This window comes from Empidonax traillii, unplaced genomic scaffold (genome assembly GCF_003031625.1).
Source record: "Empidonax traillii isolate 1590-97213 ecotype Southwest subspecies unplaced genomic scaffold, ASM303162v1 scaffold436:size495813, whole genome shotgun sequence".
In the NCBI taxonomy this organism is placed as follows: Eukaryota; Metazoa; Chordata; class Aves; order Passeriformes; family Tyrannidae; genus Empidonax; species Empidonax traillii.
In genome coordinates this window covers 293845-321188 of record NW_020955629.1, presented here as the reverse complement: position 1 = coordinate 321188, position 27344 = coordinate 293845, and the positions used below count along the sequence as shown (strand labels likewise).

Here is a 27344-nt window from a genome sequence, read left to right as displayed (position 1 = left end):
CTCTTTCCCTGGTCTTTTCCTCCAGGCTAGTTTGGTCAGTGGTGTAAGGGTGCATACGGTCAATGCCTCACACTAGTCTAGCCATATCAAAAGATGGAATTGTTAATGAATGGATAGTCTGAGGCTCCCTTTCAACAATCAGGAAGAGGGGTTTGAATTTTAATTTCTTTTGAATTTGACTTAATCTGAAATGCTGTTTCTATAAGCTTTGATATTTAAATCTATAATACTTTATTCATGAGTGAATAGTTACACCCTGAAAGATATTTACCTTTTTTTTTTTTTTTTTTTTTTTTTTTTTTTTTTTTTTTTTTTTTTTTAGTCTAGAGGAGTAGGAAGGACATGGAGTGGGTTTATTGGTGTGTTTTTTCCTCCCACAGAGTAAAACGAAACAAACTAAGAAGGAGTGGGGGAGTTAAATAAAACGTGATGAAACTAGAAGAACCTTTACTGCTTTAGCTAGCTATGTGACAAATGCATTTCCTTATGCTGTTCGTATCGTTATTTTCCAGACACTGTGTCAAAGGGAGTCACTGATGGGTAATGTAAAGGAAAGAAACAATGCTTTCTTTCTCCTTTACTCACCCCTTCCACCAGCAGTCCTTTGCATCCATGTGTTACGACGTTGTTCCTGTGTTTTCCAAATGACTGGCTGCTATGTAGTTCTAATATGCACCTTTCTTTTGATTCTAGGTTCTGCCTTCATTTTGCTGACTCAAACCACAGATTCCAAGGAAAGGAGGGGAAGTGGAATAAAGCGCTCAAATGCCAGAGGAAAAGCAAGACTAGCCAATGAGAATCACTGTTACTAAACTGCAGACTGCTCTCACACATAGTGGGGGGAAAAAATTGCTGTCTGTTCAAAGCCTGGAAAATTACTTTTGCAGACTTTCCTCAAAGAACTTGAAATAGGCTAACTCCTTCAAATAGGGCTGAATTAGGAAATGGAAATATGACTCCTTGCTGGTGTCTTCCATCTTCCTCCCTTTTTGCAGGTTTTTTTTGTTTGGGGTAGGAGATCCTGAACAAACTGTATGGCGTCAACCAGACTTACAGTTGATGGTTATGGATGACATAGGAACTTCAGATTTACATCTCTGCAATGACACCTCATTAAGGCAAAGTTTGAAAACTGCTCATCAGATATGTTACCAGAACTTGTAGTAGCTATGACAGCTGTACATTCCTTCTCTTTCTAAGGTTTCATGTCTGGGGTGATGTTCCCTGGAAAGCGTGAGCTTTTAGGATTGGAAACAGAAGTAATATAAGAATGCCCAGAAGAGGCTTAGTAATTCAAGCCAGGACTCGTTGGCTATTAGTGGGCATTGCTTTACTGTTCAGTTTGGTCTTGCTCATGTATTTGCTCGAGTGTGCTCCTCAAACAGATGGTAATGGATCTTTACCTGGTGTTGTAGGTGAAAACATGGGTAAAGAATATTACCAAGCTCTCTTGCAGGAACAAGAAGAGCATTATCAAAACCGAGCTACCAGTCTGAAACGTCAGATCGCCCAGTTGAAGCAAGAGCTTCAGGAAATGAGTGATAAATTAAAGTCCCTGCAGGAAAAAAAGACCCCAAAGGTCAATGGTATGAACTACCAGGGCACCAAAGAACAAACATCCAATGATCTCCTAGAGTTTCTTCATTCCCAGATTGACAAAGCTGAGGTGAGCATGGGGGCCAAACTGCCTAGTGAATATGGCGTCATTCCTTTTGAAAGCTTTACATCCATGAAAGTATTCCAGTTGGAAATGGGGCTCACTCGGCATCCAGAAGAGAAACCCGTTAGAAAGGATAAACGAGATGAATTAGTGGAAGTTATCGAGGCTGGCCTAGAAGTTATCAATAATCCAGATGAAGAAGATGGACAAGATGAAGATGATGGAGTAGGAGAGAGGCAGCTGTATAGTGAAAACGATTTTATAGAAGGTATGTTCATTACATGCTTTCCAGCCCGTTAACAGAATGTCACAACAGGCATTTAATGGTGTTTGTACTTATAGATGTTTTACTAATAGTCTTGAACAGTAATTACACAGTAAGAACCTTTATTTCTAATGATAAGAATATTATTGCTTCATTATCTTGTGTTTTGAGTAGGGAGTGAGGAATGCATTTCAGGAGAAGGGCTCACCACAAGAAGTGTACGGGGGAAGCTGTAGCCATTTAAAATGCTGAGATATTAATAGATTGTTGCTAAAGTCAGTGTGACACAACTGCTTATGGTATTAAATAACCTGAGAGACTTCCAGTGAAACTGGTGGCAGTGGGAGGGAGAAATTACGTCTTGTTTCAGAGTATTCAAGCAATCTAACATGAAGCTACAGGGTTTTTCTTCAGTTATCTCTATGCCACTTTTAGTTAATATTCAGGCTTTTGACTCTCTTAAGAGAGTTGGCATACTCATTGGAGAGAGAGTGTTGAAAGGCTAACATGTTCTGGTCATGTCAACTGAAGAATTGGTGTCCTCAATAGACCTTTCCTGCTGTACCACTTCTGGGGTCCATTGAGTTGTGCAGCCTTAAAGTGTTTTCTTGCTCTCTTCAGTTTTGTCTCAGTGCTCGTAAGTTTAATAACAGAACTCATTATGAAAGCGTACGTAGCACTTAAGCTTTCAACACTTAGTAACACCCTTAAAAGATGCATTAGGGACAAATCCCTTAGAAGGTCTCTTTCAGTGTACAGTCTAGTGCTGATGGAGATAAGTATTACCAAAAAATGCCTTAGTACCTCCTCTTTATATTTATGGTATTAAATGCAGTTAATGCTGCCATAAAATAACCAGAGGTGGACCATGTTAAAAGACCATTATTGTAAAAGGGCCTCTAGATCTCAGCAGTACTGATGTCTGTGCTGTTTAGCAAGCACGCTGGACGAAGGTAGTGTTGCCCTTCAAATAATTGGTTCTTTCAGTCTCAGATGATGTAATTAGTCTGTAGTGCAAAAAGTCTCTGCTTTTAACAGCTACCGTGTTTTCTGCAAGTACTCTTGTTCATTCCAAAAGGTGGGGCAGGGTATGGAATCCACTCAGCTGGGTCTGTGTAACACAAACAGCACAGTATCAGGCTTTTAGTACAGTTCTCATTTAAACTCATATTTTTTTTGTCTGGTAGCAGTCATTCTTGCAGTCTTCTAATTGCTTTATTTCTACATTAAGTATTCAGCTGCTTTTCCACTGCTGCTTTAGATACTGCTTATATTCTAGTGGATTTTTATTTTGTCATGACTGAAATGGCTGTTGATTTTTCTAGCGTGCTGCCTTTTTTGACAGACCTTCAAGAAAGAAAGTAGCTTTAGGACCTTAGAACTACATAACTCTCTTCTCACCAGTATATTGACAATTGTTTTTGGAAATCAAACTGGTTTTCTTTTGATGTAAAGACAGTCACTTCAAACACAGGGTTACAGGAACTATAGGGAAAGAAAAGTATTCTATGCTGTATGTGGATGTGTTAGCAACTAACCCTAGTGATACCTCTATCTATTGGTATCTGTTTTCAGATAGAAGTTGCGGGTTGTGTGGGCATTCTGTGGTTTTTTAATGTGCAAATACTACTGGCTAATTTAGCCAGCAAAAACAAGTCTGCTTCTGAATATTAACACCTTCCCCCCCACCTCCTTTGTTGTTGCAAAACTTATGGGTGAGAAATGGAACCAGTCAGTAGTGGTACCCGCAGGTCCCTAGCCCTGCCGCCATGTGGGTGAGCTCTGGCACTCTACCTTCCTTGTCAGGTTGTTCATCCCTGTTTCATGGAAGTCCATTGGAAAGTTGATGCCTTTCTATTTAGAAAATATTGCTGCCTTAAGCTGCCATAAATGGGTAGGATTAAGTTAAGACTTGGTGTATCTACTGAAGTCAGAACAGGTCCTATAGCTGTCCTAAGAGCACATCTAAATTTTTGCTGGATTAGCACTGCTCATTTAGAGAAACAATTTCTTAAAGTTGTCCTCAGTCAAAATAAATAAGTTCTATATCTTCTTCAATTGGTAATAGATTATTTTACAATAAGTGGTTTGGGACTAAAACTAGAGTATTGCGTCATTTGAAGACTGGAGACTGAAAAACTTGGTGTGTGGATTTATTTGTTTCTTGGTTCTGGAACAAAAGAGAAAACATGATCCTCCATTAGTTAATACATAATCATCATAATTTATGCTCAGTATAGATAAACTGATTTTGGTTTGTTCTGATTTGCAGGATTTTTTTTCTCAAAACTAATTCACACATATCTACAAAACCTTAACCACAAAACTGTGCCACAAGTACAAACTAAATGAGAAACAGGTATTTTTGTTCTTGGTGTAGCTTCTTACCTCAGCAGCTAAATTTTCATGCAGGTAAAAGTTTGCTTCTGGGATTTATGTCAGCTTTTTTTCATAGACTTGTGAAATAGTAGACTAAACTTTGAACTGTGTAATTTTTTTGTGATATGTACTTTCAAATACTCTCTCCTTTAGAGAATTTGGTGACTGTTTCAGTTTAGAATATCTTTTCTTAAAGACAGTTTTACCTAATGGTATCTTTTAATCTCTGCTGACTATATCTGCAGTTCCTCCCCAGTATTTATGTTGCCTCTGCTTAGTCAGTGAAGTACCCCTCACTCCATTTGAAAAAGTGTCAAGAATTGTTTTTCTTACTGTGTTTTAGGAGTCATCTACATTGGAGTAACTGGAGATGGCAAATATGAAGAACTTGAATTTAAAATGAATCTACCTTCTATTTTATAAATGGAAACTTCTTAAACCGGCTTTTTTTCTGAAAAAATACTTAATTAGCCAATAATACACGTGGTAGTCTAAATCAACTGATTTTTATTACTCTAACACTGTGCACTGTGTAGGCCAAAAACCTTCAAAATATATGCTGGCTAACTTTGTTGTTGTCACTCTGTATTTTTGCTCTTTGTGCTTAAATTAACTGTTCATGCAACATCTTTGCTGCATGCTGAGCCTTTATGGTCTCTACATGAAGATGTTCTGTCTTCTACCAGTGTTGAAAGGAATTTCTATCCATGATAGGGAGCAATCTGTTCAAGTGTTTTCCAAACTGATGTTATTTTTTTAGTTGCAAGACGAAGTGATGACCCAAATCTGTTTTGGAGTTGTTATTAGGCAGAGCTGCCACAGCCACATCATGGCTATTGGTGAGCAGTAACACCGGGGAAAAAAGAAAAGACTTCTAAGTACACGTTGCAACTACAAAGATGTTTTCCAGAAGCTCCAAATTATTCTTCACAAAGCTCAATTGTCTTGCTCTGCTGATGAAGAGAAAAACAGCAAGTTTCTTCTGTTTGCTTCATCATCACCTGTTTTGTTTTGCTGCAACCCATAATGAAACTTCCAGAATTCTAATATTAACAAAACAAAAATCTGACCTGAAAAAGGCCTTGATTTGCAGTTGCTGTTTGAGAAACACTTTGAAGTTGTTGTTTTTCTTAGTATTTCCATTAGATCTAAGTGTATGAAAAACAGGAGTATACTATTCCCCATGGATGAAGAGTATCCCTAGAGAGGATTAAAAGATGCAATTTTACATATTTTCAGAAATGGATGTATTTAGGATTGCAAACAACGAACCTAATTGCTGAACTGCACACTCAGAGATAGTTCTTCATTAAAAATAGATTTCTTTGAGATCACTATTTGATAATATTGAGGGTAATTAAGATGAGATGACCATAATAGAATTACCTCTATTTGTTCCCTTTCTCCAGAACCCTATGAGATTGTCTTTAATGGTGATACAGAACTCACTGAGGAGGCTTCATGGACATCTGTACTTCACTATCAGTGTAATTGGTTTATTTGGGTTACATTTATCAGGCTGACTGGCTTACTTTATCAAGAGATTAAAAAGTGCTTCCATTTTAAATTAACCTTTTGGAAAACAGAAGCATTAGCATATTTTCAGGAGCTAATTATCAATTAGCTAACATCTATGAAAGGTCTTGTTCTTGGATGTCCAGCAGTGCTGCTGTTTGGCTCCACTTCTCTTGCTTCTGTGTTTCCGTTTGGAACTGGGCAAAGGCCAGAAACTTTCTGGCCTAGTCTGAATCGAAAATGAAGACTCCCCACCCATCCTTGGCATGTAAAAATCCTTTATTCCCATGCTGCGAGCTCAAAGTCAAAACTCTTCCAAAGTCCTTGACATCTGTAGAACAGTCTGGACTCTTTGTTATGCAAACAGCCTCTGCAGTGTGTGCTGCATAAGACCAGAAACTGGCCAGTGTCCTGGGAACTTCAGTGGAGAATTTTAATACACACCAACAAAGAGATAGGTCTTAAATTCATAGACCAAACGCCTTGTTCAAGGCAGTAGAAGAACAGCTTTTTGGCTTTGATCGTAACTGATACCCAGTATTCAGATGTTTAATTTATTTGGTGAGAAACAGAATTTCTGCAAAGGGAGTAAAGCTTCATGGACCAGGAATAGCAGCTGTTAAATTATCTCCACTGCTTTTTGACTCTTTACTTATGCAGTTCTATTTTGGATGGCAGCCAGCATATGCTAGTTGGAAGGTGAGAAAACAGGTTTTATTACATGAGTCAGTCCCAGGTGTTAAAAACCTGAATATGCTGAGGTAAACCAGATGTGAGTTCTTTTCCTGGCTGTTCTTAATTCTGGTTTACATGTATAGAAGCTTTAATCTCATAAAAGTATTCAAATTAGTAGATTACCAAAAGGGGTTAGCTCATAGCAAGGACAATTACTATTTAAAAGAGTGGTGCTAGTGGCATGTTGAGATTCAAAAGTTTATAATCTTGTATTCCAGCAATTGAATGTTGCAAATTCGATTTTGCATATTGAGGTCCTTATGAAGTTACAGCAGCATTTTTTTTTCCAAGTCTAATACAGAAATATTTCTTCTGTATTACAGCATTCAATTGTAGGCTGACAGCTTATCCTTTGATTAAAGATAAGCTTGTGGCAGACGACATGCTTTTTAAAAACTTCACTTATGTTGTAAATGGTATTTTAATCTGTAAACAGCTATTGGATGCTATAGAAAAGAATATAATATACAATACTGGATGTTAATTTACCCAGGAGTACTGGTACAAGGTATTTGCTGAATATTACATGAAAGCACAGTGTGCAAGCATTATGGTGCATCAGCTGTTCCAATAACCAAGGTGCTGTTCTGAAGCTTCAATGCAGGTCTATGCAACACAGAGGGTTGGAGTGGAAAAGGATTGATGGGCATTGAAAATCTGTTGTTCCTTCTGACAGTAGGCACTGACTTTCATTGTTTGAAACATGGTTTTCAGGACTTGTAATTAATAGTGATTTGAAACTGAGCATTAAGATCTGGTGCATACTTAATGCAGCTCTGTGTTGGCAAAAGAATAAATGTGGATTTCTTTCTCTTCAAAGAGAGCAAAAATGCAGAAATTTGTTCAGAGGGTAAAAAGCATCTCTGTTGAAAAGTTAGATTTAGTCACCATTAACTTCCAGTGAGATGGCACCAACTTGTTCTGTTACACCCTGTTTCCCACAGACCCTGTGAGGTGGTGATCATGTTTCCCATCAGGTCTGCCAGTACACATGCTTGTCCACAAGAAAGAGTGGATTGTGCAGCTGAGTATTGGAGGGGAATAAGGAGCGTGGTGTAAAAGAGAGGCTGTTTCACAATAAGGAGGGAATATAAGTGAACAAAACTGGGTTTACTTTGGGGGTTGAGGTGGGAGCAGAGGAACACAGAGGGAGTTAGGTAAGATTTAGGGAAAGGATCTTTTTAAGGGGAGCCTGGGATATAGAGAAAAAAGTTAATGCAAGGTGGTATGCATACTGCTTCTTGTATTGAATGAGAAGGTAATGTCAGCCAGGGAATACTTGTTCAAGGATAGGGAGAGGTACAAAGTTCTGTCATCACTTCTTTCTGGTTCCCAAGATAGTCACAACCAAGCTGCTCTAAGTTGGAGGGCTGTTACCTTCAGATACCCATGTTGATTTCAGTTGCAAAAAAAAGACAACGACAACAAAAAAAGACAATATTAATACTGAGCACAAAAGAGAGCCCTTTGTGTCACCAACATGGCTCATCTATTCTGTGCCCCACCACCACCTGCTTTCTGGGTGGGGGGCTGGAGAGGATTTCAGCTGGTGTGGAGGCTGACTTGAAGAAGGGGCAGTTCAGGCCAGCCAGGTGAATGGAAGTTCACTGGTTGCATCATGTAAGGGCAGAGGTGTTTTTCACCCTTGAGGCTCTTCATAACTTTCTCAGTTTTCTGTGTGGCCACTTCAGCTGGAATTTGTTTGTTTCATAGCATAGCTCGTGGCTGCTGAGAGAGGAGAGCGGAGGTGAGATGAACATAGGGCAGTTTTGTTGGAGGATTCTTCTTGCTGTCATTTCAGATTGGTATAGATGTGGAATTAGCAACACAGAGCTTAGTTTGGTCAAAACCACAGATGAGCCTTGGTCTTTTCCTCTGTGGTGTAAAATTAGAGAGGTTGTTGGTTTAACTTGCTTTCTTAATGGTCCTTAAATGAAAGGACCATGTTCTGAATAGGACAGACTTTTCCTACCCATTAGGAGTAAAATATCTCTCAACAGATAGTCTTGTTTCTGGAGGACTAGCATTGCTTTCTCTAAGTGTTACAACCATATAGAAAACTTAGCCCTATGTCCTTAGAGGGCCATGGCTGTAGCAAAGCACCAACTTATTTATCAGACAGAAGGCACTAGCTAGTGGTCAGCAGTGAAAACAGTTTTAAAGCATTCCAGCATTATCACACAAATTTATTTTTTTTTAGATACCACATGTCAGATTTTGCAGGCTTTGTCAAGCAAGTTATTGTCATTTGTTCTGCCCACAGCTTGTGTTGTGTCGATTGCTGGCCAGATGATCTCAGCTTTTACTGTGGTCTAGCTCAGGGCAAGATTTTTACTGAAGGGCTTACGAGCAGGCAATATTAGATTTCAGCCATCTTTTTCCGTAGCAAATAGCTGAATTCCCTTTTTTTTCTGGGAAGGCCCAACTCTAATTCTGCATAAAAAGTTGGTGTAGGACTGTGAAATCTGTTCTCTCTAAGAAGCAGGAGAAGCTGGAGTTTGTCTGGGGTTGTTTCTCAGATCTGATCTAAAAGGTAGAATGGTGATTGTCATTGATAACGGTTTGTGTATATATTTATATATATATATTTATTTATTTATTTTAGGAGAAACCCAGAAGCTTTGCCCCTACTTTTTTAGTTCTTAGGAAAATCCAGTATTTTTGAAATACAATTGCTGGCATCTTTGTCTGTACGTTTGACTGTACAAATTACTTGTGTGACTTATTCTTCAGGTTACTATCGTACAGAAAGAGATAAGGGGACACAGTATGAGCTGTTTTATAAGAAGATGGATGGCATGGAGTACAGGCATGTCACCTTGTTCCGACCTTTTGGACCCCTCATGAAAGTGAAGAGTGAAACGGTTGATATTTCTAGATCCATTATTAACATTATTGTTCCTCTTGCTGGAAGAACTGAGGCATTTGCACAATTTATGCAAAACTTTAGGTAGGTGCATGAGATTATATAGCGAGCTGTATTGCTGATTTTCAGTGTTTTGTTTCCTTTTCCAACTGAATTCCTGTTGATTTGCGACAGAACTAATGATTCCAACATTGTGTGCAAACTGCCTTGGAATGTTTGTGATTGAGCCTACTGTATGGAGAAAACATTTCCTTCTAAAATGATTTAAGAGATTCTCAAATTGCAGCAAAACCCTTTTAGACCAAATGCCAGGGTCATTGTGAACCTGGACACAGGTGATCTTGAATATAATTTTTGTATTTACATTAGTTGTAGAGCGCGTCTTTATAAAATAAGGTGTTGGAATGTGACACACAGTATTGGAACCTTCTGATTCAAATGGGAAAGATGGGGAAAGAAGAGAGGAAAAATGTCTTTACTTGGGGTTTTTTTGAAGCTATTTGGTGCCTGACTGGAATACTTGAATCTGCTAATACTTTTTAATGCAGTAGCTTTTTGAAATACCTGAAGTTTCTGGTGTGATGCAAGTAATTATTAATATTATCTTATCTTTGTGCTTTTAGGGATGTGTGTATTCATCAGGATAAGCGTGTTCACCTCACAGTGGTCTATTTTGGACAAGATGGGCTATCGGAAGTACAAAGCATCCTGGAATCCGTAGCTAGGTAAGTGTGTCAATCCAGCATCAATCCATCATATAAACAATATTGATTGGCATTTAAAATGCTTTTTAAAAAGAGTGAAAAAATCAAAATAATAAGTTTGTACTCCATTACAGGTTACTAGGAAGAGTAAGCTTTATTTGCACCAGGCAATTTTTGGTTGCCATTTTACACCTTAGGTTGCAGGAGTCTCCTGAAGACTACTAAAAATAAAGTTATAGGCCAGAAAAGACTACAGGGTTTCTATGTGAGAGTCCAAAAAACAAGAGGGGTGAGTTTTGTAGTGGATCTTCAGTCATGCTAACAGACTGATCAGAGTCTAAGTTCTTTGGAACTGAGATATACTTTTCAATGTTATTTCACTGGAGGAACAATTTTATTTAATGATTAGGAAGAGAAATATAGTCTAAGTAGGCCTATACTTTACCCTATGCTATAAACGTATTTTAAGCACAGTTTCATCGTGGCTGTCTCAGCAAGTAGCATTATGTTGGTATGGATGTAAAATACCCAAATGATGCTTTTTCTTCCTCCTGAGGGATGGGACAGGTAAGAGCGTCTGTAACCCTGTAGCCGAGGGGCTTCTTCACTGCGTGAGCTCTTGTGCTTATCCCTGAGCTGGAAGCTTGTTACTCTTTTTAGCCAAAAATAAGCTGAGCTCTCATATAAACTCTGTCTCCCAGTGCTGGCCAGGCCTCTGCTCGGTGACGTATACTCAGCTTAGGCTGTTGTGTCACCAGCTTTTAACATTTGGCAGCCAGTTGGCCTGGTGTGCATGGGTGTCTTCTAGGAAGAGAGAAGAGAGTTTCTGCCTTTCTCCTGCAAAGCCTCATTGGCACTTAGCTTGCCATGTGCTGGACCCCTCCATCTCCGAGGCCACTCTGCTGCCCGCCCTGCTCCGTGTGAGATGTGCCCCTCAGAGCCCTGAGTCAGATGCAGTGCTGCAAAATCACTGGGCATTTATCTAGATCTGGATCTTCTCAGTGGTGCTACTCAAGTATCTTCAGTCTGATCTCTTCCAGCATTGCCTTCTGAAGTGTCTCTGAAGTAGACACTTAAGTTTGCTTGAAGATGTTCCTGGGTGTATTTCCAGTTTTCTTTTACAGCTCCTTCCCTCTCCTGCTGTGGGTACAGGCACGAGTGCTACTGGTATGAAACAGTGAGGAGAAGCAAACTGACTGGGTTATGGTGGCATCACCACAGAGGTGGCCTTTGCCTCTTGAGTTTGGAGATGTCAGGACTATGGCTTTGTGTTTGCCCTCCTGTATGAGCTAGTGAAGACAGAGATATTGCTCTTTTAGTCAGGACTTCTTAGTTTGTGGGGAAAAATTTTAGATTACATTGTAATTCCAGAGAGCAGTTTATCATGTCAATTGCCTTTTAATCTGTCTGAATGATTAAACGTGAAGTTATGAACTAAGACCTCGGTCTGTCTTTTTACAATGTCTAAATTTAAAATAGACAACTAAGTGGAACAGATATTTTTTTTCCCTCATTCTGATGATATAACTGTTTGTTGGTTTATTTTCCTTTATATTTCTGCAATGCAATTACTGTAAAATGCTGAAAAAGTATAAATGGTCCCTCTGCCCCTCCCCATGGATTTATTTTGGATTTGCCTCTGTTTTTCTTGTAGAGAAACTGACTTCCACAATTACACGCTTGTCTCTCTGAATGAGGAATTTAACCGAGGCCGAGGACTCGACATGGGTGCCAGAGCCTGGGAAAAGGGCGAGGTCCTGATGTTCTTCTGTGATGTTGATGTTTATTTCACAGCTGAGTTCCTCAACAGTTGTCGCTTAAATGCTGAGCCCGGTATGTTCCCTTACTGTTGCTGTAACGGAGTCTTTTCACCTTGTTTGACTTAACTGATCTGTGTTGAGCACATGGAAAACTAACTTGAGCTGTGGAGCCTACTTAATACCACACACCTTGGAAAATGAAGCACACTCTGTGCACAAAAGGCAGTAGTATTTAAATAGACTGAGAAATGACTTGTGCCTTAGGGTGGCTTGTTTTAAGAACACATGGTCTTTTTTGTACACTATGTACAATTTCCATGTTTTCTTAAGATTCTGCTGTCTAAAAGAAAGCTGGACAGTTTCATTGTTTTAACAGTTACACTGTGTGTAAATTTGTGTAGCAAAACTCAGTGTAATGGTCTGCAGTGGAAGATAATTTTTGTTATACTGAAATCTCTAACTTTGTTTTATGTCTTCTCACATTGTTTATGGCCAAGGCACATTACGTATGAATAGTTTTCAGTACAGCTACAAGGTGCTCCTTGTAGAGTCTGAGCTAATGTTCCACGTTTACATCCCAAGCTCTGAAACTGTTTCTCACAAGTGGGTATGAGGCTTGCTTGTTTTACAAACTTCTGTCCAGATGGATAAGCTTTCTTGAGCTTAAAAGTATGCTACTTAAGGCTTTCTCCTGTCAAACATGTGTTTGGGTTCTTTTTTAATGCTTACTTTTATTGCAGCCAGAAACCATTTTCTGCAAATGTCAATTTGGAATGAATAGATACTTTTTCTTCACATAATAAACAACCAAGAAAATCCTCGATAAGCCAGATACTTGGATTCTGTTTCTTGTTGTTTCTTTCAATTCTGTCTGTCTCTGTCCTTCATGAAACAAGTTGTATAAATAAATGGAACATTTTGGATAGGAGTATCTTGTGAGCTTTAACAAGGAAGGGAGTTCTAGAGACTGCTTAACAATTCATACTGGCAGTTTTTGACCTTTGCTTCAAGTGAGTTCTGAAAATGCTTTTCAGACATTCAGAGTTCATGCTGAGATCAGATCACTGAATATTCTAGTGGACTGTTGTCAATACCTTTGCACTGGTGATGCAAGACATGATAAATATTTATCTGGCTTCTGTAATAGACACAACTGGTGGTGTCAGCATTATCAGGATGCTTATAATGCTCAAAGCTCTTGCAGGATGTCCTGGATATACCTGCTTTTACATGTTTGTGGAAACAGGAAAACTCATAAAACTCAAGCAATGCAAGGTGTTACTTAGAATTAGTTATTTTTTAGTTTTACTGCATACTATTTTTGCAGGTATTTTTTGACCTGATGTGGTACTGAGATATATAATATTTTTTTATGTATACAACTATGTATAACTATATGTAAGTGTAGACCAATAGTGTCTATATTAAATATGTGTACATATATTTTTGAATCCTTTGGGCCCTGCCCCAGTTGAAGTTATGGACTGCCTAAGTGGGAAATCCTAGCAGCTAGTCCTTGTGTTTATTTGTTTTCACTAGATGGCTAATAGGTAATATTTTAGATATAAAGAATGTTTCTAGTTTCCTCTTGCCTTCAGAAAGCGTGCCCCTAGTGAGTAACAATTACCTTTTGCCTTGCAGGGAAAAAGGTTTTTTATCCTGTGGTATTCAGCCTCTACAATCCTGCTATTGTCTATGCCAACCAAGATCTACCACCCCCTGTGGAGCAGCAATTGGTAAGCAGTGTGATTTAATCTGGATAGAATTAGGTGTGCTTTGTATTAAAACAAAATGAAGTGTAACTTAATAGTTTGTTTGGGATATCTTATGACCTTTGACAGTGCATATCTAAGCACTTTTCTCCATTATGGGCAGAGCACTTGGAAGAGAAGCTTATCGAATGGTACAAAATTCAGATAAACTTGGAGTTCTGCCTAGTTTAAAAAAAATGCTATTAATCAAATGAAGTTGGTAGTGCTAATCTGTTGCTTATGATCTGTTACTTACTCTGGCTTGGAAAGCCATTATTTTAGGAGGATGGTGGCATGACATGGCAGCAACTTTCATCTCGTGTTCCAGCAGAGAATTGGTGAAAGACAAAAAACCTCTGAATTGATAAGATTTCCTCAGTATCGATTGTCCTTGCCAACTAACAAATGGTAGTTGCAGGAAGTGTGCCATGCAGCTCCAGGTGGGCTGAGATGTTCAGTCAGTTGCTTTTTCTTGTCCTGGACAGCTGTATTCTATGCAGATGTTTCTTCACATTTCTGATCCAACACCTGCCAGAACTGTTGGATGTTATACTGCCAATTTATCTTGCTTTTGAAATGAGACACTGCTTCTAGTGAAGCCTGTGGTCAAAATAATAAACAAACTCTGCGAACATTCAAGAAAATAGGTTTAAGGATAACTTGGGGCTCAGCAGTAAGAGGGAAGTACTGTATTTCTGGGTCTTTTTTTCCTTGAAGATGGAATGGCTGTGGTCAGTGTCCAGCCTGACTCTGAAGAGAGTGAAGTGATCAGCAGGTCATTAGGAAGCCCAGATCAGTGCATGACTAGAAGTGTTATTATGCTCTATCTTGCACTGAGCAAATGATTGAAAGAGCTTACATTTTTACAAAACCAAGTGCAGTGTACCTCATTTGATGTATTTTATGTTTCAGAATTATACTGTTTTAAAATTGCAGGTACACAAGAAGGATTCTGGTTTCTGGCGAGATTTTGGCTTTGGGATGACTTGCCAATATCGGACGGACTTCCTGACTGTTGGTAAGATGAAACTGTAAAAACAAACACTGTATGTTTAAAAATTGATTCTCTGGTCTTATCTAATGACAAGAAAGTAATGCATTTATTCCTTGTATTATTTTCTCAAGCCCAGCAGTCATACTTGCTTGATAAGTTTGACCAATGAGATTAAATTAGTTTTTGTAGATTTTGATGTCCCATCTGATGAGTGTTTGTTAAAAGTCATAGTAGTTTTAGTAAAAACTTTTCACTCTAGAACTTCTAAAAATGTTGGGGTTTTGGTGCATTGTGTCTGTCTGATGCAAATTAATCAAGTTTAAGAAACATAAGTAAGCCACTAACGTAGGCAAGAAGCATTCAAATTCTTTCTTTTTAATAACCTTGAGTAGTTGAATACAGTTGTTCGAGGCTTTAGCAGTGTGCTTTGACCACCCTCTTGTGGCATGCTCTTAAAACTGAGAACAGGCTGGTGTACTTAAATGTGGAAGACTGTCTTGAAGATAGTCTGCTAGAAGATGTAATGATATGGCCCTACGTGCTGTACTATGGCTTGAATACAGACTGATTTCTGGTAGCGGTCATACTGTCATCTGTATGGTATATGCCAAACAAAGACTTCATAATTCTAGAGTTTTGAGATTGTACAAGAGCATGGGTCCCTCTTCACTGTGGTCCTGCAAAAGCAAGGGAACTTAAAATGGTGGAACATGTTCTTTTCCTTAATCCAGCTTTTTCAGTTGTGACCTGTGAGGCATGACAGCTTCATTTTCCGGCTGCTAAAATCCATTATGCTTCCTAAATATAACCCAAAAGCATAGCCAGTGATGTTTGCCTACAGTTTTCTGCAGCTGTCACATGGGATGTCATGCATAATGCAAATTGGAGACACTGTTCTAAAGAGACTTTCTGAAATCAGCAGATCTGTGTCCTGGGCAGTTTCCACCACAAAGGATGTGGTATTCTTGAAGCTCCTCTCCCTCAAATTGGCGTGCTTTGGCATTGAGAACTGGTTAATTGCTCCAGAATTTCTGGTATGTTGTACCAGATCTGGTAACACGCTACACACGGAGTGTTGCTCTTTTTGCCTTACATCTAACCTGTACACCCCAATAACATTTTTCTGTTATTGTTTTTACAGGGGGTTTTGACTTGGAAGTGAAAGGCTGGGGCGGTGAGGACGTTCACCTTTACAGAAAGTACTTGCATGGTGACCTCATTGTGATCAGGACGCCAGTCCCTGGTCTCTTTCACCTCTGGCACGAGAAACACTGTGCAGACGAGCTCACTCCAGAGCAATATCGCATGTGCATCCAGTCCAAAGCCATGAACGAGGCCTCTCACTCGCACCTTGGGATGCTGGTTTTCAGGGAGGAGATCGAGACTCACCTCCGTAAGCAGGCTTACAGGACTAACAGTGAAGCAGTGGGTTAAATGTCACCCCAGTGACATTTGATGACTTCAAATTCACAGTGAACCAGCATCATTTTACAGCCTTAATTCAGCTTACAAATGCAGTGCCTCTCTTTTTCAGTGAAGAAGAGTTTAGAGGGTTTTTGGTTCTTGTATTTGTTTTTCAAGTAATTTTTTGACTGTTACGCTGTTACCTACATTTCTTGCGAGTTCAGGCACCTCAGATGAATCGGAAGGTATATGTAGTTCAAAGAAAGTGTCTTCAGTATCGATTGGAAGAATCTGTGGAATGTACAGTTCAACACTTTTCCATGTGGTACATTTCAGTTCTTACATTTGCATTATTTTAAGAATTAAATGAAATAATCTTTTGTGTCAAGTATTTTCAGTCTGTATGGCTCACTGCACTGTGACTTTAGAAGGATACTACACTTATACTCCATTATAGAAACAAGAGAAAGGTGTGGAAAATAAATCTTACCGTGAAAGGTACATGGACATGCTGAACGGTACACCAGCTGTTCAGGGGCGGATTTCACAGCAAGGGCTTGGTGCTGCATTTGCTGTATGAACAGACATTAACATGGTTGAATATAGAATAATTTGGGGGGGTGGGGAATGAAAATCCTTTTAAGTGGAATTTTAGAGCATATAGTAACTTCACACTGCAAAGGAGACACCACCTTCTTATCTCTGTAATGGATCAGACAAGTTGGGAATGTTCCAGTTGTCTGTTTCTGGGTCTGGTCTTTTCCCATGGTAGATGCTATATCACGGAATCCCTTCTCTAAACTGAGCTGTGCTATTAAACTTGTTTGTTTAAATATTTTTGGCCCCGCTCCTCCTTATTCAAAGGCCCTGCCTGTGTGTCTCATCCTTTAAGTTGAGGAACCCTCTTTTCATCCTCATATAAATTTATTAGAGGCCTGTTTGCTATTATGCCAATATTGTTTTTACATTCTCTTTCAGGCATTTTCATGACATGTTTTTGTAAGGTAGTCATATACTCTTAGTTGTTTCAGTGATTGAAAAAGCAAGTGCTATTACAGTCTTTCTTTATATGATGCTTTCCATTCCACTCGTTATCCTAGTAGCCTTATTCTTCATTTTTTCAGTTGGAGGATGTTTTAGGGAGTTGGGGGTTCTTTTCTTTTCCTTTTTTTTTTTTTTTTTTTTTTTGCTTGGTTGTTTTTTTTTGAGCATGCATACGTGGAATTATGTTGTGGTCTCATTAGTGCCTTGTACAATGGCACTACTACTTCGCTACTTCCCTTTTGGGTATTTTGGGAGGCATAAACATGCAGGCACGTCATTTTTCTCATGTTGTCTTATATGATACCATATGGCATGCCTCATTTTTAATACATTTGTTTATAGAGTGAATGCTGAGAATGCTAATTCAGTGGTTAAACCATTTGCCTGGTCTCCACTGAATTTAGGTATTAGTTGAAAACCCTTCTCAAACCAGGTAATTAAGATCTGTTTATGAATTTAATTTGCTAAAGAATTTTGAAGGCAACTGAAGATTTAAGTGGTTGATTTCTGAATAGCAGATATTCTGTGCAAATAGTTCTGGGCACTGATCCTTTTTATATGTATATAAAATTTGCCTTTATGTAACTTATTGTGGAAACCAGTGTACTGTATTGTACTTAGAGTGAAGAGAATGTATTGCAAGACTTCTTGCAATTGATATTCTCAATATAATAAATGGAATTTCTGCATTTTAGAAATTGTTTTAAGCTGTTTCTTTTAATTAATTTTTTACAAGAGTATTTTACAAGGCAGATAACACACTGGATTCAAATAATAACATTTGCAGTGAGAAGTTCAACCAGCTCAATTTTGCATTTCAAGTCATCTACCCAGACTAGATATGCAAATGCAGAGTTAGTTCTTCAGACAACTTAAACTTATAACAGATGTTGTCTTCGATATCTTGATGGTTACAAAACTTAAAACGTACCGGTAAGAATAAGATTAAATATATTGGTATTATGACTTGATGTAAAGATACAAGTGGGGCATTCTCCTGAGATTCCAGTCACTGGAATTTCAGCTGCTACTGCTGTCCTGGCTCTGCTGCACAAGAATAAGCATCAAAAAATGCGTTTCACTGGCACCACCACAGCTTGACATGCACTGAAACAGATACTGAGGTAGTGCATAGCCCTGCTGCACCTCAGCTCTTGGCACTCAGATGCTACTCCAGAAGTCTCCAGTTCCAGTTCTCATGTTTTGGAAACAGCAGAGTGCTGATGCTGATAACCAGATCTCTCACGTTCTGCAGTTTTCCCCTGGGTGGTTGTGCTTATCAGCACAGTGAGAACAGTGTCAGTTGTCCACATCTGTGTGATCAAAAGCAGTCTACAGTGTCAATGCTGGAAGGCAGCTGAGGAAGTTCTGAGCTGAGTGTAGTGTAGTCATAGGAACCACTTTTGGAAACTTTTCCATTCATCATCCCAGAAGGGGAAAGCAAAAATGCATTGGAGTTAAAAGGAAGTCATAACTCTTGGAAATATTTAAATGTGTGGGTTGAATATTGATACAACTATTCCAAATGGCTCATTATTTGAGGACTCCTGAACTTTCAGGAGCCCCAGCAGGCCTGGGGGTTCCTTTGTCTTAGTTCAGGTCCCTTCAACATCCACCTGTGTGAGATGATGTTGCTGTGGCATCCACTAGCTCAGCAGCTCTTTAGAAGCACAGGCAACCATCACCTCCTGCAGCCATTCCAAAAGAAATTGCTGTGAGCTGTGTGCTCTGTTAAGTCAATGCAAGGTACTTGCAGCCCAATGGTAGTAACAAGAACAACTATAATTTTAAGGTTGGAATCTCCTCGGATGCATTTTGCTTCTGTAAAAGTGCCTCACCGCATGCACCTGCAGGGAAGATGGTTTTACTGCTGACAGTCAATCTGTAGAACATTTACTGCAGGAAAATACTCGGCTCTAATTAGTGCTTTACAGATTCTGCAGTGGCTTATTAGCAACTCTGACTTTAGAAATTAAATCAGTTACTTAAAATGCATGGTTTAAAATTTGCACTTCCAGGGAGTTATTACTAATCATGTACATTTCATGTTCCCTAATGATTTACCATTTTACCTATTCGTGTATCTCTAAATTATTATATTAGTTTAACAATTATAATTAACTACCTTAAACTTAAAAGATTTTATTTAAATCTTAAAATTAGGTTTTTTTTAAAAATTGTGATTCTCAAGTATTTTGACTGTTGGGCAAGGCTATAGGCTTTGATTATTTAGACAAAAAAATACTAGAATTCTTACTTTGGATAATAATAATACTCAATGAATTAATAAGTATTTTTCAAAATAATACGCAGTGTTCTCCTGTAAGCAAAACCTTCACTGAATTAACTGATGAATATTTCACAGATGGATTGTTTTGTCTGTTTCAACAGGGATTCTCCAGAGGACAAGATGCTTTATTATATCCCTACTAATCCCAAAATAGGTAGAGACAAGGTTGAGACCTACAGAGAGGAAGATTCTGTTCAATGTACTGCTTCAGAAGTTACTCACATTTATACAAATATATCTGCTTTCCTGGTTCTGTTCTGCTTTGTGTCATTCTTTGTCTGGGAGTTTCTCTGCCAAAAAGTCCTCTGGCGGTGCTTCACTTTTTCCTGCTCCTGCACTTTATAGGGAAAAGGCATGGGTAGACCCCATGTCAGGACTCAGATTTTGCAGCTGTAATCCGTTATTGTGGCATCACCCCAAGCTGATTGATCAAGTGTCTTCTCTTCTGTATGGCTATGGATGACAGTGACAGTTTAATTATGCCCCTGAGCTGGTAACGCAAAACTGAGTCGGCGACCAGTATCAGTCAGAAAAATGTATGAATCTGAGGAGCTCTTTGTTTCCCCCAAGTCCTTAGCATCCCTAGAAATTTAATGTACTGTATAGATATATCCTGAAAACTTACATGGCTCTTCACTTCTTTAAATCTGACCTCATATTGCTCATACTGTGTTTCATCTCTATGTGCTACCTTTCCTATTAACCTCGTCTGTATTTGCTTTGGGATGGTTCCTCTCTAATTTCTTCCAACTCTGTGCCTTAAAACTTGCAACCTTTTATAAATTCCATCCCTGGCTCTTTGGGGATGGGGGAGCCATTCAGGGTCCCAGCTGACAGAGCTGCTGGTCGATGATGCCTGGCAAGGGAAAGACCAGTGGCTGAACCCTGTGAGCTGGGCAGAGACTGCTGAGCACTGCAGGAGCTGCTCTGCCATCTACCTATCCTGAGAACTGGCTTTAAACCACACAGCACTCTGTTTATGAACTCTGCACTAGGGATTAGGCTTTGTCTTTATTTCTCTGTTTGTCATAAAATTACATAAAACCAGTAAACTATGTCAACATGAAGTTCATGACAAAGAGCAGTGATCTAAGACCCTCACCCACACCCAGTGCTTGGGTGCCCACCATTGCTTTTGCTCTGTAACAACTAGAACAGAAATAGGGGGATATGCCTTTATTATGAAGTGAGTTTACAAGTGATTTCAGTTACTTGAGTGTATTAAGCTGCTGACTGCATTTTGGCACAGCCACACTGTGATATGAGCACGTGTGTTTGTGTACAGCTGTGTTGCTGTTTTCTGGCTGCTGCTGTGAGTTGTGATGCAGGGCAGGTGTGTTCTTTCTCAGTAAGATGTCTAACTCCTCCTTGGATGTTTTTCCTAACTTCATCTGAGAAAGGGAGGAAATTAGTCATGGTTTGAATATGAAAGTCTCTTGCTTGAATAATAAAATCTATTCTGTGTGTTTCTTTATGTGCAAGTCTGGTTGAAAGATGTTAGCCAAGTGTTTCTCAAACTTGAAACTCCTGGCTGGGGTCTGCAGCCCCTGTGGGGAGAGCAGCTACCTGGTCAGATGGTGGGGATGGGGTGGTCTCAGGCTGCAGACAGCATCCCTGCGCTCCCTGCTGGTGGGAAGATCCCAGCAGCCAGTGTGTGCCATGGGAGCTGCTGGCTGCTCGGGGACCAGAGCCTCGGGCTGGGTTTGCTGTCTACTTTAGCAACCAACACAGAATTGAATTAATTCAGTGAGAAGATAAGCCCCAGGAGTGTCTCCTGCCACTAAATAAGTTCAGTAACTTAATTATCAGTGCCTCAGTGCGGATACTGAGTACACGGTACTGCTGCTCAGCTCCAGCCTGAGCTGGTGGGAACAGAAAACAAAAACCTTGGCTCAAGGGGCCAAGGCCCTCTGGTTGGAGCCATAGGCAATTCCTAGAGAAAGGAGGAGCATCAAGGTTTTGAGTGGTGCATTGGGGTTGTCACCAACCTGTGCAGCTTGGGATGCTGCTGCTGGGGCACTGCAAAGAAAAATGACAATATCAGGCGTTGGAGTCAATCAACTGTGCACCCGGGGTCAGAGTTTGGGTGGTGTGTCTGGGTGTTGGGACAGCCTTGTGTTTTGAAGATGCTGTTTATGTAATGCAATTTTTTAAAGCTGTGGTCGAAGTGTAGAAAATCAGTTGTGTTTTCCTGAAGGAGTCACTGTGTTAGTGCTGGAGTATTAAGTATACTAACACTTGTTTAAATAGAAACATGCTCCACTGAATCAAAAAGTAATTTTTTTTTCCTCTGTTCTGTACTATCCACATAAATTGTAAGCTTTTCCAGAGAATTTACAATATGTAAATTCCCTAGAGGAAAGGGGAAGTGTTCTTCATTAAGGGAAGAAAAGATGGGATTAACTCAGGGTATGATTTTATTGCAGACCCTTTACAGGAAAGAATGCAAGTTGTGTTTTTTAATTTGTTTAAATATGTTATTCAATGAGAGTGGATACTGTTTTGGACAGCCAGAAAATAGAGATGAAAAAGTGGAAAAACTTAGATAAATACTTAGTTCTGGGTCTGCTGCATCCAGAAGAAAATACTTAGTGGCTTTTTTTGTTTTCGTAAAAGACTGACATACATGCACCTATGAAAATTAAAACTTCTTTGTAAACTTGTTTAAGACTGGAGAATTGCATAAGGAGGGAAAGTAGTAGTAGGTAAGCCCTAATCACTTGTATCTGAATGCAGACATGTATTTAAATTGAAGGTTTTAGTGCAGGCCAAAATAAAACTAATCAGCTAGAATAAAATTATTCAGCTTTTTGCTTTGTCAGACCAGCAAATAAAAGAAAATTAAGTTCAAATAGCCTTTAAAATGGTGATTCAGCATAAATTAGTAATTCATTGAAGCATCAGTGTAATGATAAAAGCTTTCTGTGTAACCAGGGTGGGTGTAGCTTTTGTTTGCCTGAGGTGCTCTTTGGTGTGTTTGACCCCCCCCTCTTCAGGAGATTAGTCACTGAAATTTTACTCAGCTATGAAGGAAAACGAGGAATATCCCCATATGCGTAAACTTTAGCAGTGTTTGGTTCGTGCCCCCACCATGCTTGCCTTCCCCTTGTCAGGCCTGACTGCAAAATAAAGGGCTCCACCTCTGTATTAATTGAAAAAGCTTTACAGCAAAGGAGACAATGGTAAAATGCTGGTTTTTACATTTCTGTGGTTGCACTGGCTCTGCAGACCTCTGATTTTGTTGCTATAGTATCAGTTTTTCTGAATGCCTGGCACTGTTTGTGCTGCCTGACTGCTGCCATCAGCAGGAGTTGAATGGGACACACCTGGGAGTGGGCTGGTACAAGCATACCCTGCACCTCCAGTGCCCCCCTGCTGACTGGCTTTCCATGGCCCAGGCTTCCAGGTGTTGTGAATTTTGGCATCGTGATTGCCTTCAGGCCCTGGTGCATTTGCACCATCTGGAGATGGGCCCGCACCTCCTTTTGGGAGATTCAGAGCTGTGCTAGACCAGGAAGCAGAGACCTGGTTGGGCTTCACCCCAGCTCCACAGGTACTGTGCTCACAGCAACCATGGCAGCTGTGGGATTAATTAGCCCTGTGGAATAATTGGCTACTCTTATTTGGTATCTGAAGCTGCCAGAAAAAGGTTCTTCTACTTCTTTCTCGTGGTCTCTTTCCTGGGTTCAAGTAAGGTAAGTGTTTTACTGTTATTTCTGGGATATACTGCTCTGAGACTGCACCAAAAAGGGAATGGTTTCCGCTTTTTTATTAGGATATCTTACTTGCTTCTGTAAAGGATGTGTTGTGATGGGTTTGAAGAGCAGGTGTTGTACCTGGGATCTGTGTGGAAGTGCTGTGCAGCAAAAGTACTTCTGACCTGAAGGTAGAATGTAAATAAAGCCCTTTTATATTTAAGTCTAAATGTTTGCCTAAGGTTTTATTAAAACACATCTTTGTTTTGGTTAGCTTAGTCCTATTCCAGGATAAGGTAAAGAAGTCCCTCCAAACTTGAAGTTTGTGGTCATTTCACTGGTTTATTTGAGCTGCTGTAAGTTTGTATGTGGTATGGTGAGATTTTCAGGAGCATTTTCAGTTCTAACAGTTTCAAGGTTGCCTTGCAGCTGTAGGACTTGTAGGTCACCCATGACTTAGGTCTCTTGACACATGTCCTCTCATCTTTCATTACACATGGTGTCAAAACACTTTGCTGATACAAGTTAACTTAGCCTTTATAATTTTCTTTCGTAGGTAGAATGCTTTGCATTTGTACTTGAATTGCACGTGAAAGTGGATATTAACCAGCTCCTGCTGCTTGCCATGTCAGTGTTAGTGTTGCCTTTTGTTTGTTTTTTGTTTGTTTGGCTGGCTTTTTGCAATTGCTTTGCCATTTACATGTCTGTGAGGGGAGCATATGCTCTTTGCCAGTACTGAAATGTTCTCAAACGTCAGGTAGAAGTGCTGTCTTTAAAAAAAGAATATATCTCTACAGCGAAATAAACTTTAATGCAGAGGCTATCACGGGTATGGTGTGTGTGACCTGGCTGGCTCCTGCTGAAGGCGCTGGCAAGTGAGCCCAGCAAGAAGGATCACAGCTGTGAAACAAATGGGGAGCTGCTCCTGCAGGAAGCAGTGGGGGGCATTTGCACAGCATGATGAGTGTGGAGGAGACAGGAGGCGAAGCTGAGCAGAGCTGTGGAAACACGAGATAACAGACACAGCAGCAGCTTTGGCCCTGCGAGAGCCTGAGCTCTTGCACAGATTTCCTGCAGCCTTACACAAGCTTAAGTGGCTTCTTGCTGATTGCATTACAATCCCTGGGGAAAATGATCATGTTAAAGGGACGGTTTGAAGAGAAAATAAAAACCTTTGAGATTGCTTGGTGCTCAGGTGCACTTTGGAGAGAGCTCAGAGACAGATCAAAGCTTGGGTTACTCTCAGTGTGAGAGTCACACACTTTTCTGGGTCATGCAGTTCCTGGGGAGCAGCTGGATTGCTGTCCTGGCCTGTAAATGCAGTCCATATAGAACAGATGTTGGGGAGTTTTGTGCTTGTGTTTTGTTGTTTTTAAAAATCTTGTCAAAATGACCTTTTGGCTGCTGGGTTCTTGTGAAATTCTTTTTGGAATACTTGGATACTGTGAAAATTTTAAGAAGTGAGATAAGTGGCGTATGGGAAAAATTGATTGGCTTGGACCTGTGAACTTATTAATTTCTTGCTTGGATTTTATGGTTTTTGAAGCATATTAGGAGTGATTCTTTTTTTTTTTTCCCAAACTGAGATCAGTTCTTCAGCCCTGAGCTATTATGTCCACAGACATGGACAGTTCAGTGTTTCATTAAATACTGGTAGGGCCATAAGTGTTCAAGACTTCAGTCAACTGCATCACTTAAAACTGTTCGCTGAGTCCCCCAGTGCTCTGTTGCTGTGATTGATTGTAGGTTGTACTTCACTTTGCAATTTTAATAGGTATTTGTGGAGGTGGAGTGTTGTTAGCGATTTTTTCTTTGAATTGAATGTAAACAACTGGAAATTGTGTAAATATTTAAAAGGAAACATTCAATGTTGACACTGATGGATAGCAAGAAGCCTTGAATTTAATATGCCCCAGAATCAGAAGAGGTCTTTTAATCCCTGTGTGACAGGGATTAAAAAGGTACTAAGTAGTTTTCTGTGTAATGAGATTCTGCTGTAACTCATTTGACTTCTGCCTCCAAACAAAAGTATATTACTTCTAAGATACCTGCTTAGTCTGAAGACACAAGATAACATTAAAAATACTGGAAGCAAATTTCCACGAATTTCAAGTTTATTCTTTCCTGTCCTTGATTAGGTGGAAATGTTTGAAACTGGTGCTTTAGTTTGTGTTCACTTTGAGCTTTCCTTCAGTCCTGTGATGTGGTCTCCACACTTGGTGCTGAGGTCGGGTCGTTAGCAGGAATCCTCTGTGTGGCAGCAGACCTGGGTTTTGGCTGCTTTGTGTGTGTGTGTCCCTTGAATTCCTGATGGCTTGAATTTCTTCCTCATCACATCCCTTAAGGGGCAGAACATCTGTCTCAGACTGGATCAGCACTCCCTGCTTGACATAGAACTTGGTTGCTTTTTAATATTTATGAAAATAAACCAATGTCCCTAAGTGGTTTTACAGCAATCAACTGCATCCATTTGCTATGCAAAAGCTTAATGTGGTATCAACAAACCACAAAAATGCTGATGTTCAGCATTGCTTACAACACTGGAAATATTAGAAACATTTCAATTCTTTAGTGTTACAATGTTAGAGAATGGTTACAATTTAGATTGTAACTCCAAATTACTGCAGAACTATACCCCCAGATGTGGATTCTCTCTCTTCCAAAGCCCAAGGCCCGCCTTGGGGAGCACTGAAGGGCAGCAAACTTCTCTGCACTGTTGGGGAACCTCTATCAGAGCCCAGAGAGACGGGCTGGAACTTCAAAACATACCCAGCTAACCCTGCCATTGCAGGGGCAACCATGGAAGGAAGCATTTGAAAGCAACTATTGCTAATATTTGCATGCTCTCTGGTCTGGAAACTTCCTTGATAACGTGCATTAACAGTTTCAGATGAATTCTTTCTACAATTTGATTTTTTTTAAATTATTTTTTAAACTGTCTTGGTGTCCACATAGCCCTATTTTAATTGCTGCAGACAAACAGGTCAAAATTGTGCTTCTATATACTGTTTGTAGGATTTTCTGGTTAGTTGGGAAGCTGGGGCTGCCCTGATAAAACTATATACATTGAAGACTGAGGAGGGAAGGTCAGTCAGCACATCCTCAGAAGAATTATTGATTTCTCTCCAAAAGATGTACTAATATCAGTTGTCAGCTGACTACTCAGCTGAGTTTTGCTCTGTGAGTTATTTGCTAAAAGAAAGCTGTTTCTTGAGAACTATTAACTTGATAAATCGAATTGCTGCTAACGTAACTAAGGATATCTTACTGGCATTGAGCTACTGCTTGTCGTAGTGTGTCGTGCTCTAATGACAGTAAAGTGCCTGGAAAGCAATTTTATTGCTTGTTCTTAGGCCTGTGTAAATAGCTAATTTATCCTAATGACTGGATGGGACATAATTGGAAGTGAGTTTTCAAGGATGTAATATTCATATTAATTATGAGTGTGAACTGGCCATCAGGAAGACACTTATCTGCTTGATCCTCTTAATGCTGGTAAACATCATTATCTTTCCTAATGAGCTATGATGACTGAGCGTAGTACTGTTCAACTCTGCAAGTCTGTTGTGGATGTCTGGTTATCAAAACAATTTCCCTAGAGAGTTTTCAACAGATTAAAAATGCTTACAGGACCTTCAGAGCTCCTGCACTTGCAAGATCTAATTTTTTTTTTTTTTTTAGGCTTATATCCCTGACAAAGGAGGGAGTGTGGGTAGCTCTGGAGCAGTGTGTTAGAAAAGCTGGATTCTCCTCACAGCTCTGTGCTTGTCTCTGTGTGACCTTGGAGAGGTGGCTTTGCTTCTGTAAAGTAGGGCATGAAAAAGGATGATGTTTGCAACCAAAGGTTTGGGGGTGATGAAATGTCAACGGAACCTTGCCACAGGAAACTCTGCAGTGTGCTGCACCCACCAAACGCTTCTGTGCTTTCCTGTCAAAAGGATAAATACATGGGAGGAAAAAAAATGAAATGCAACTCTTAGGACACAATGTTTTTACACAGTGGAACTGTTAATCACTTTCACTGAGTGAATGAAAATATTCTGTAGCAGAGACACTGTATTAAAGCCATAAAATACTAATACAGACAGAACATTATAAGTGGCAGCACATTGTTGGCTTCGTGTTATTCTTGCCTTTGTGGGAAGATAATGAAATATTTCACAGTATAGTTTTAGAAGTCAGAAAGTAACTGGTTGGTTCCTTATGACTGTATTTCCTTCTTACAGTTGGTTCACCTCATTCAGCTGCTGGGTTGTGGTTTGATAACTGCCAGTGAAAAATA

The 27344-nt window shown here is 39.7% G+C and overlaps 1 protein-coding gene across 1 annotated transcript; it reads left to right on the top strand.

The window, feature by feature from the left end:
* Positions 1-693: 693 nt before the first annotated feature.
* Positions 694-17770, top strand: CSGALNACT2 (chondroitin sulfate N-acetylgalactosaminyltransferase 2). The gene is made up of 7 exons (XM_027894648.1): positions 694-1928; positions 9288-9504; positions 10044-10145; positions 11779-11957; positions 13526-13620; positions 14572-14653; positions 15771-17770. Exons 1-7 carry the CDS (start codon positions 1271-1273, stop codon positions 16061-16063), a joined length of 1626 nt encoding a protein of 541 aa, XP_027750449.1. The 5' UTR covers positions 694-1270; the 3' UTR covers positions 16064-17770.
* Positions 17771-27344: the final 9574 nt, after the last annotated feature.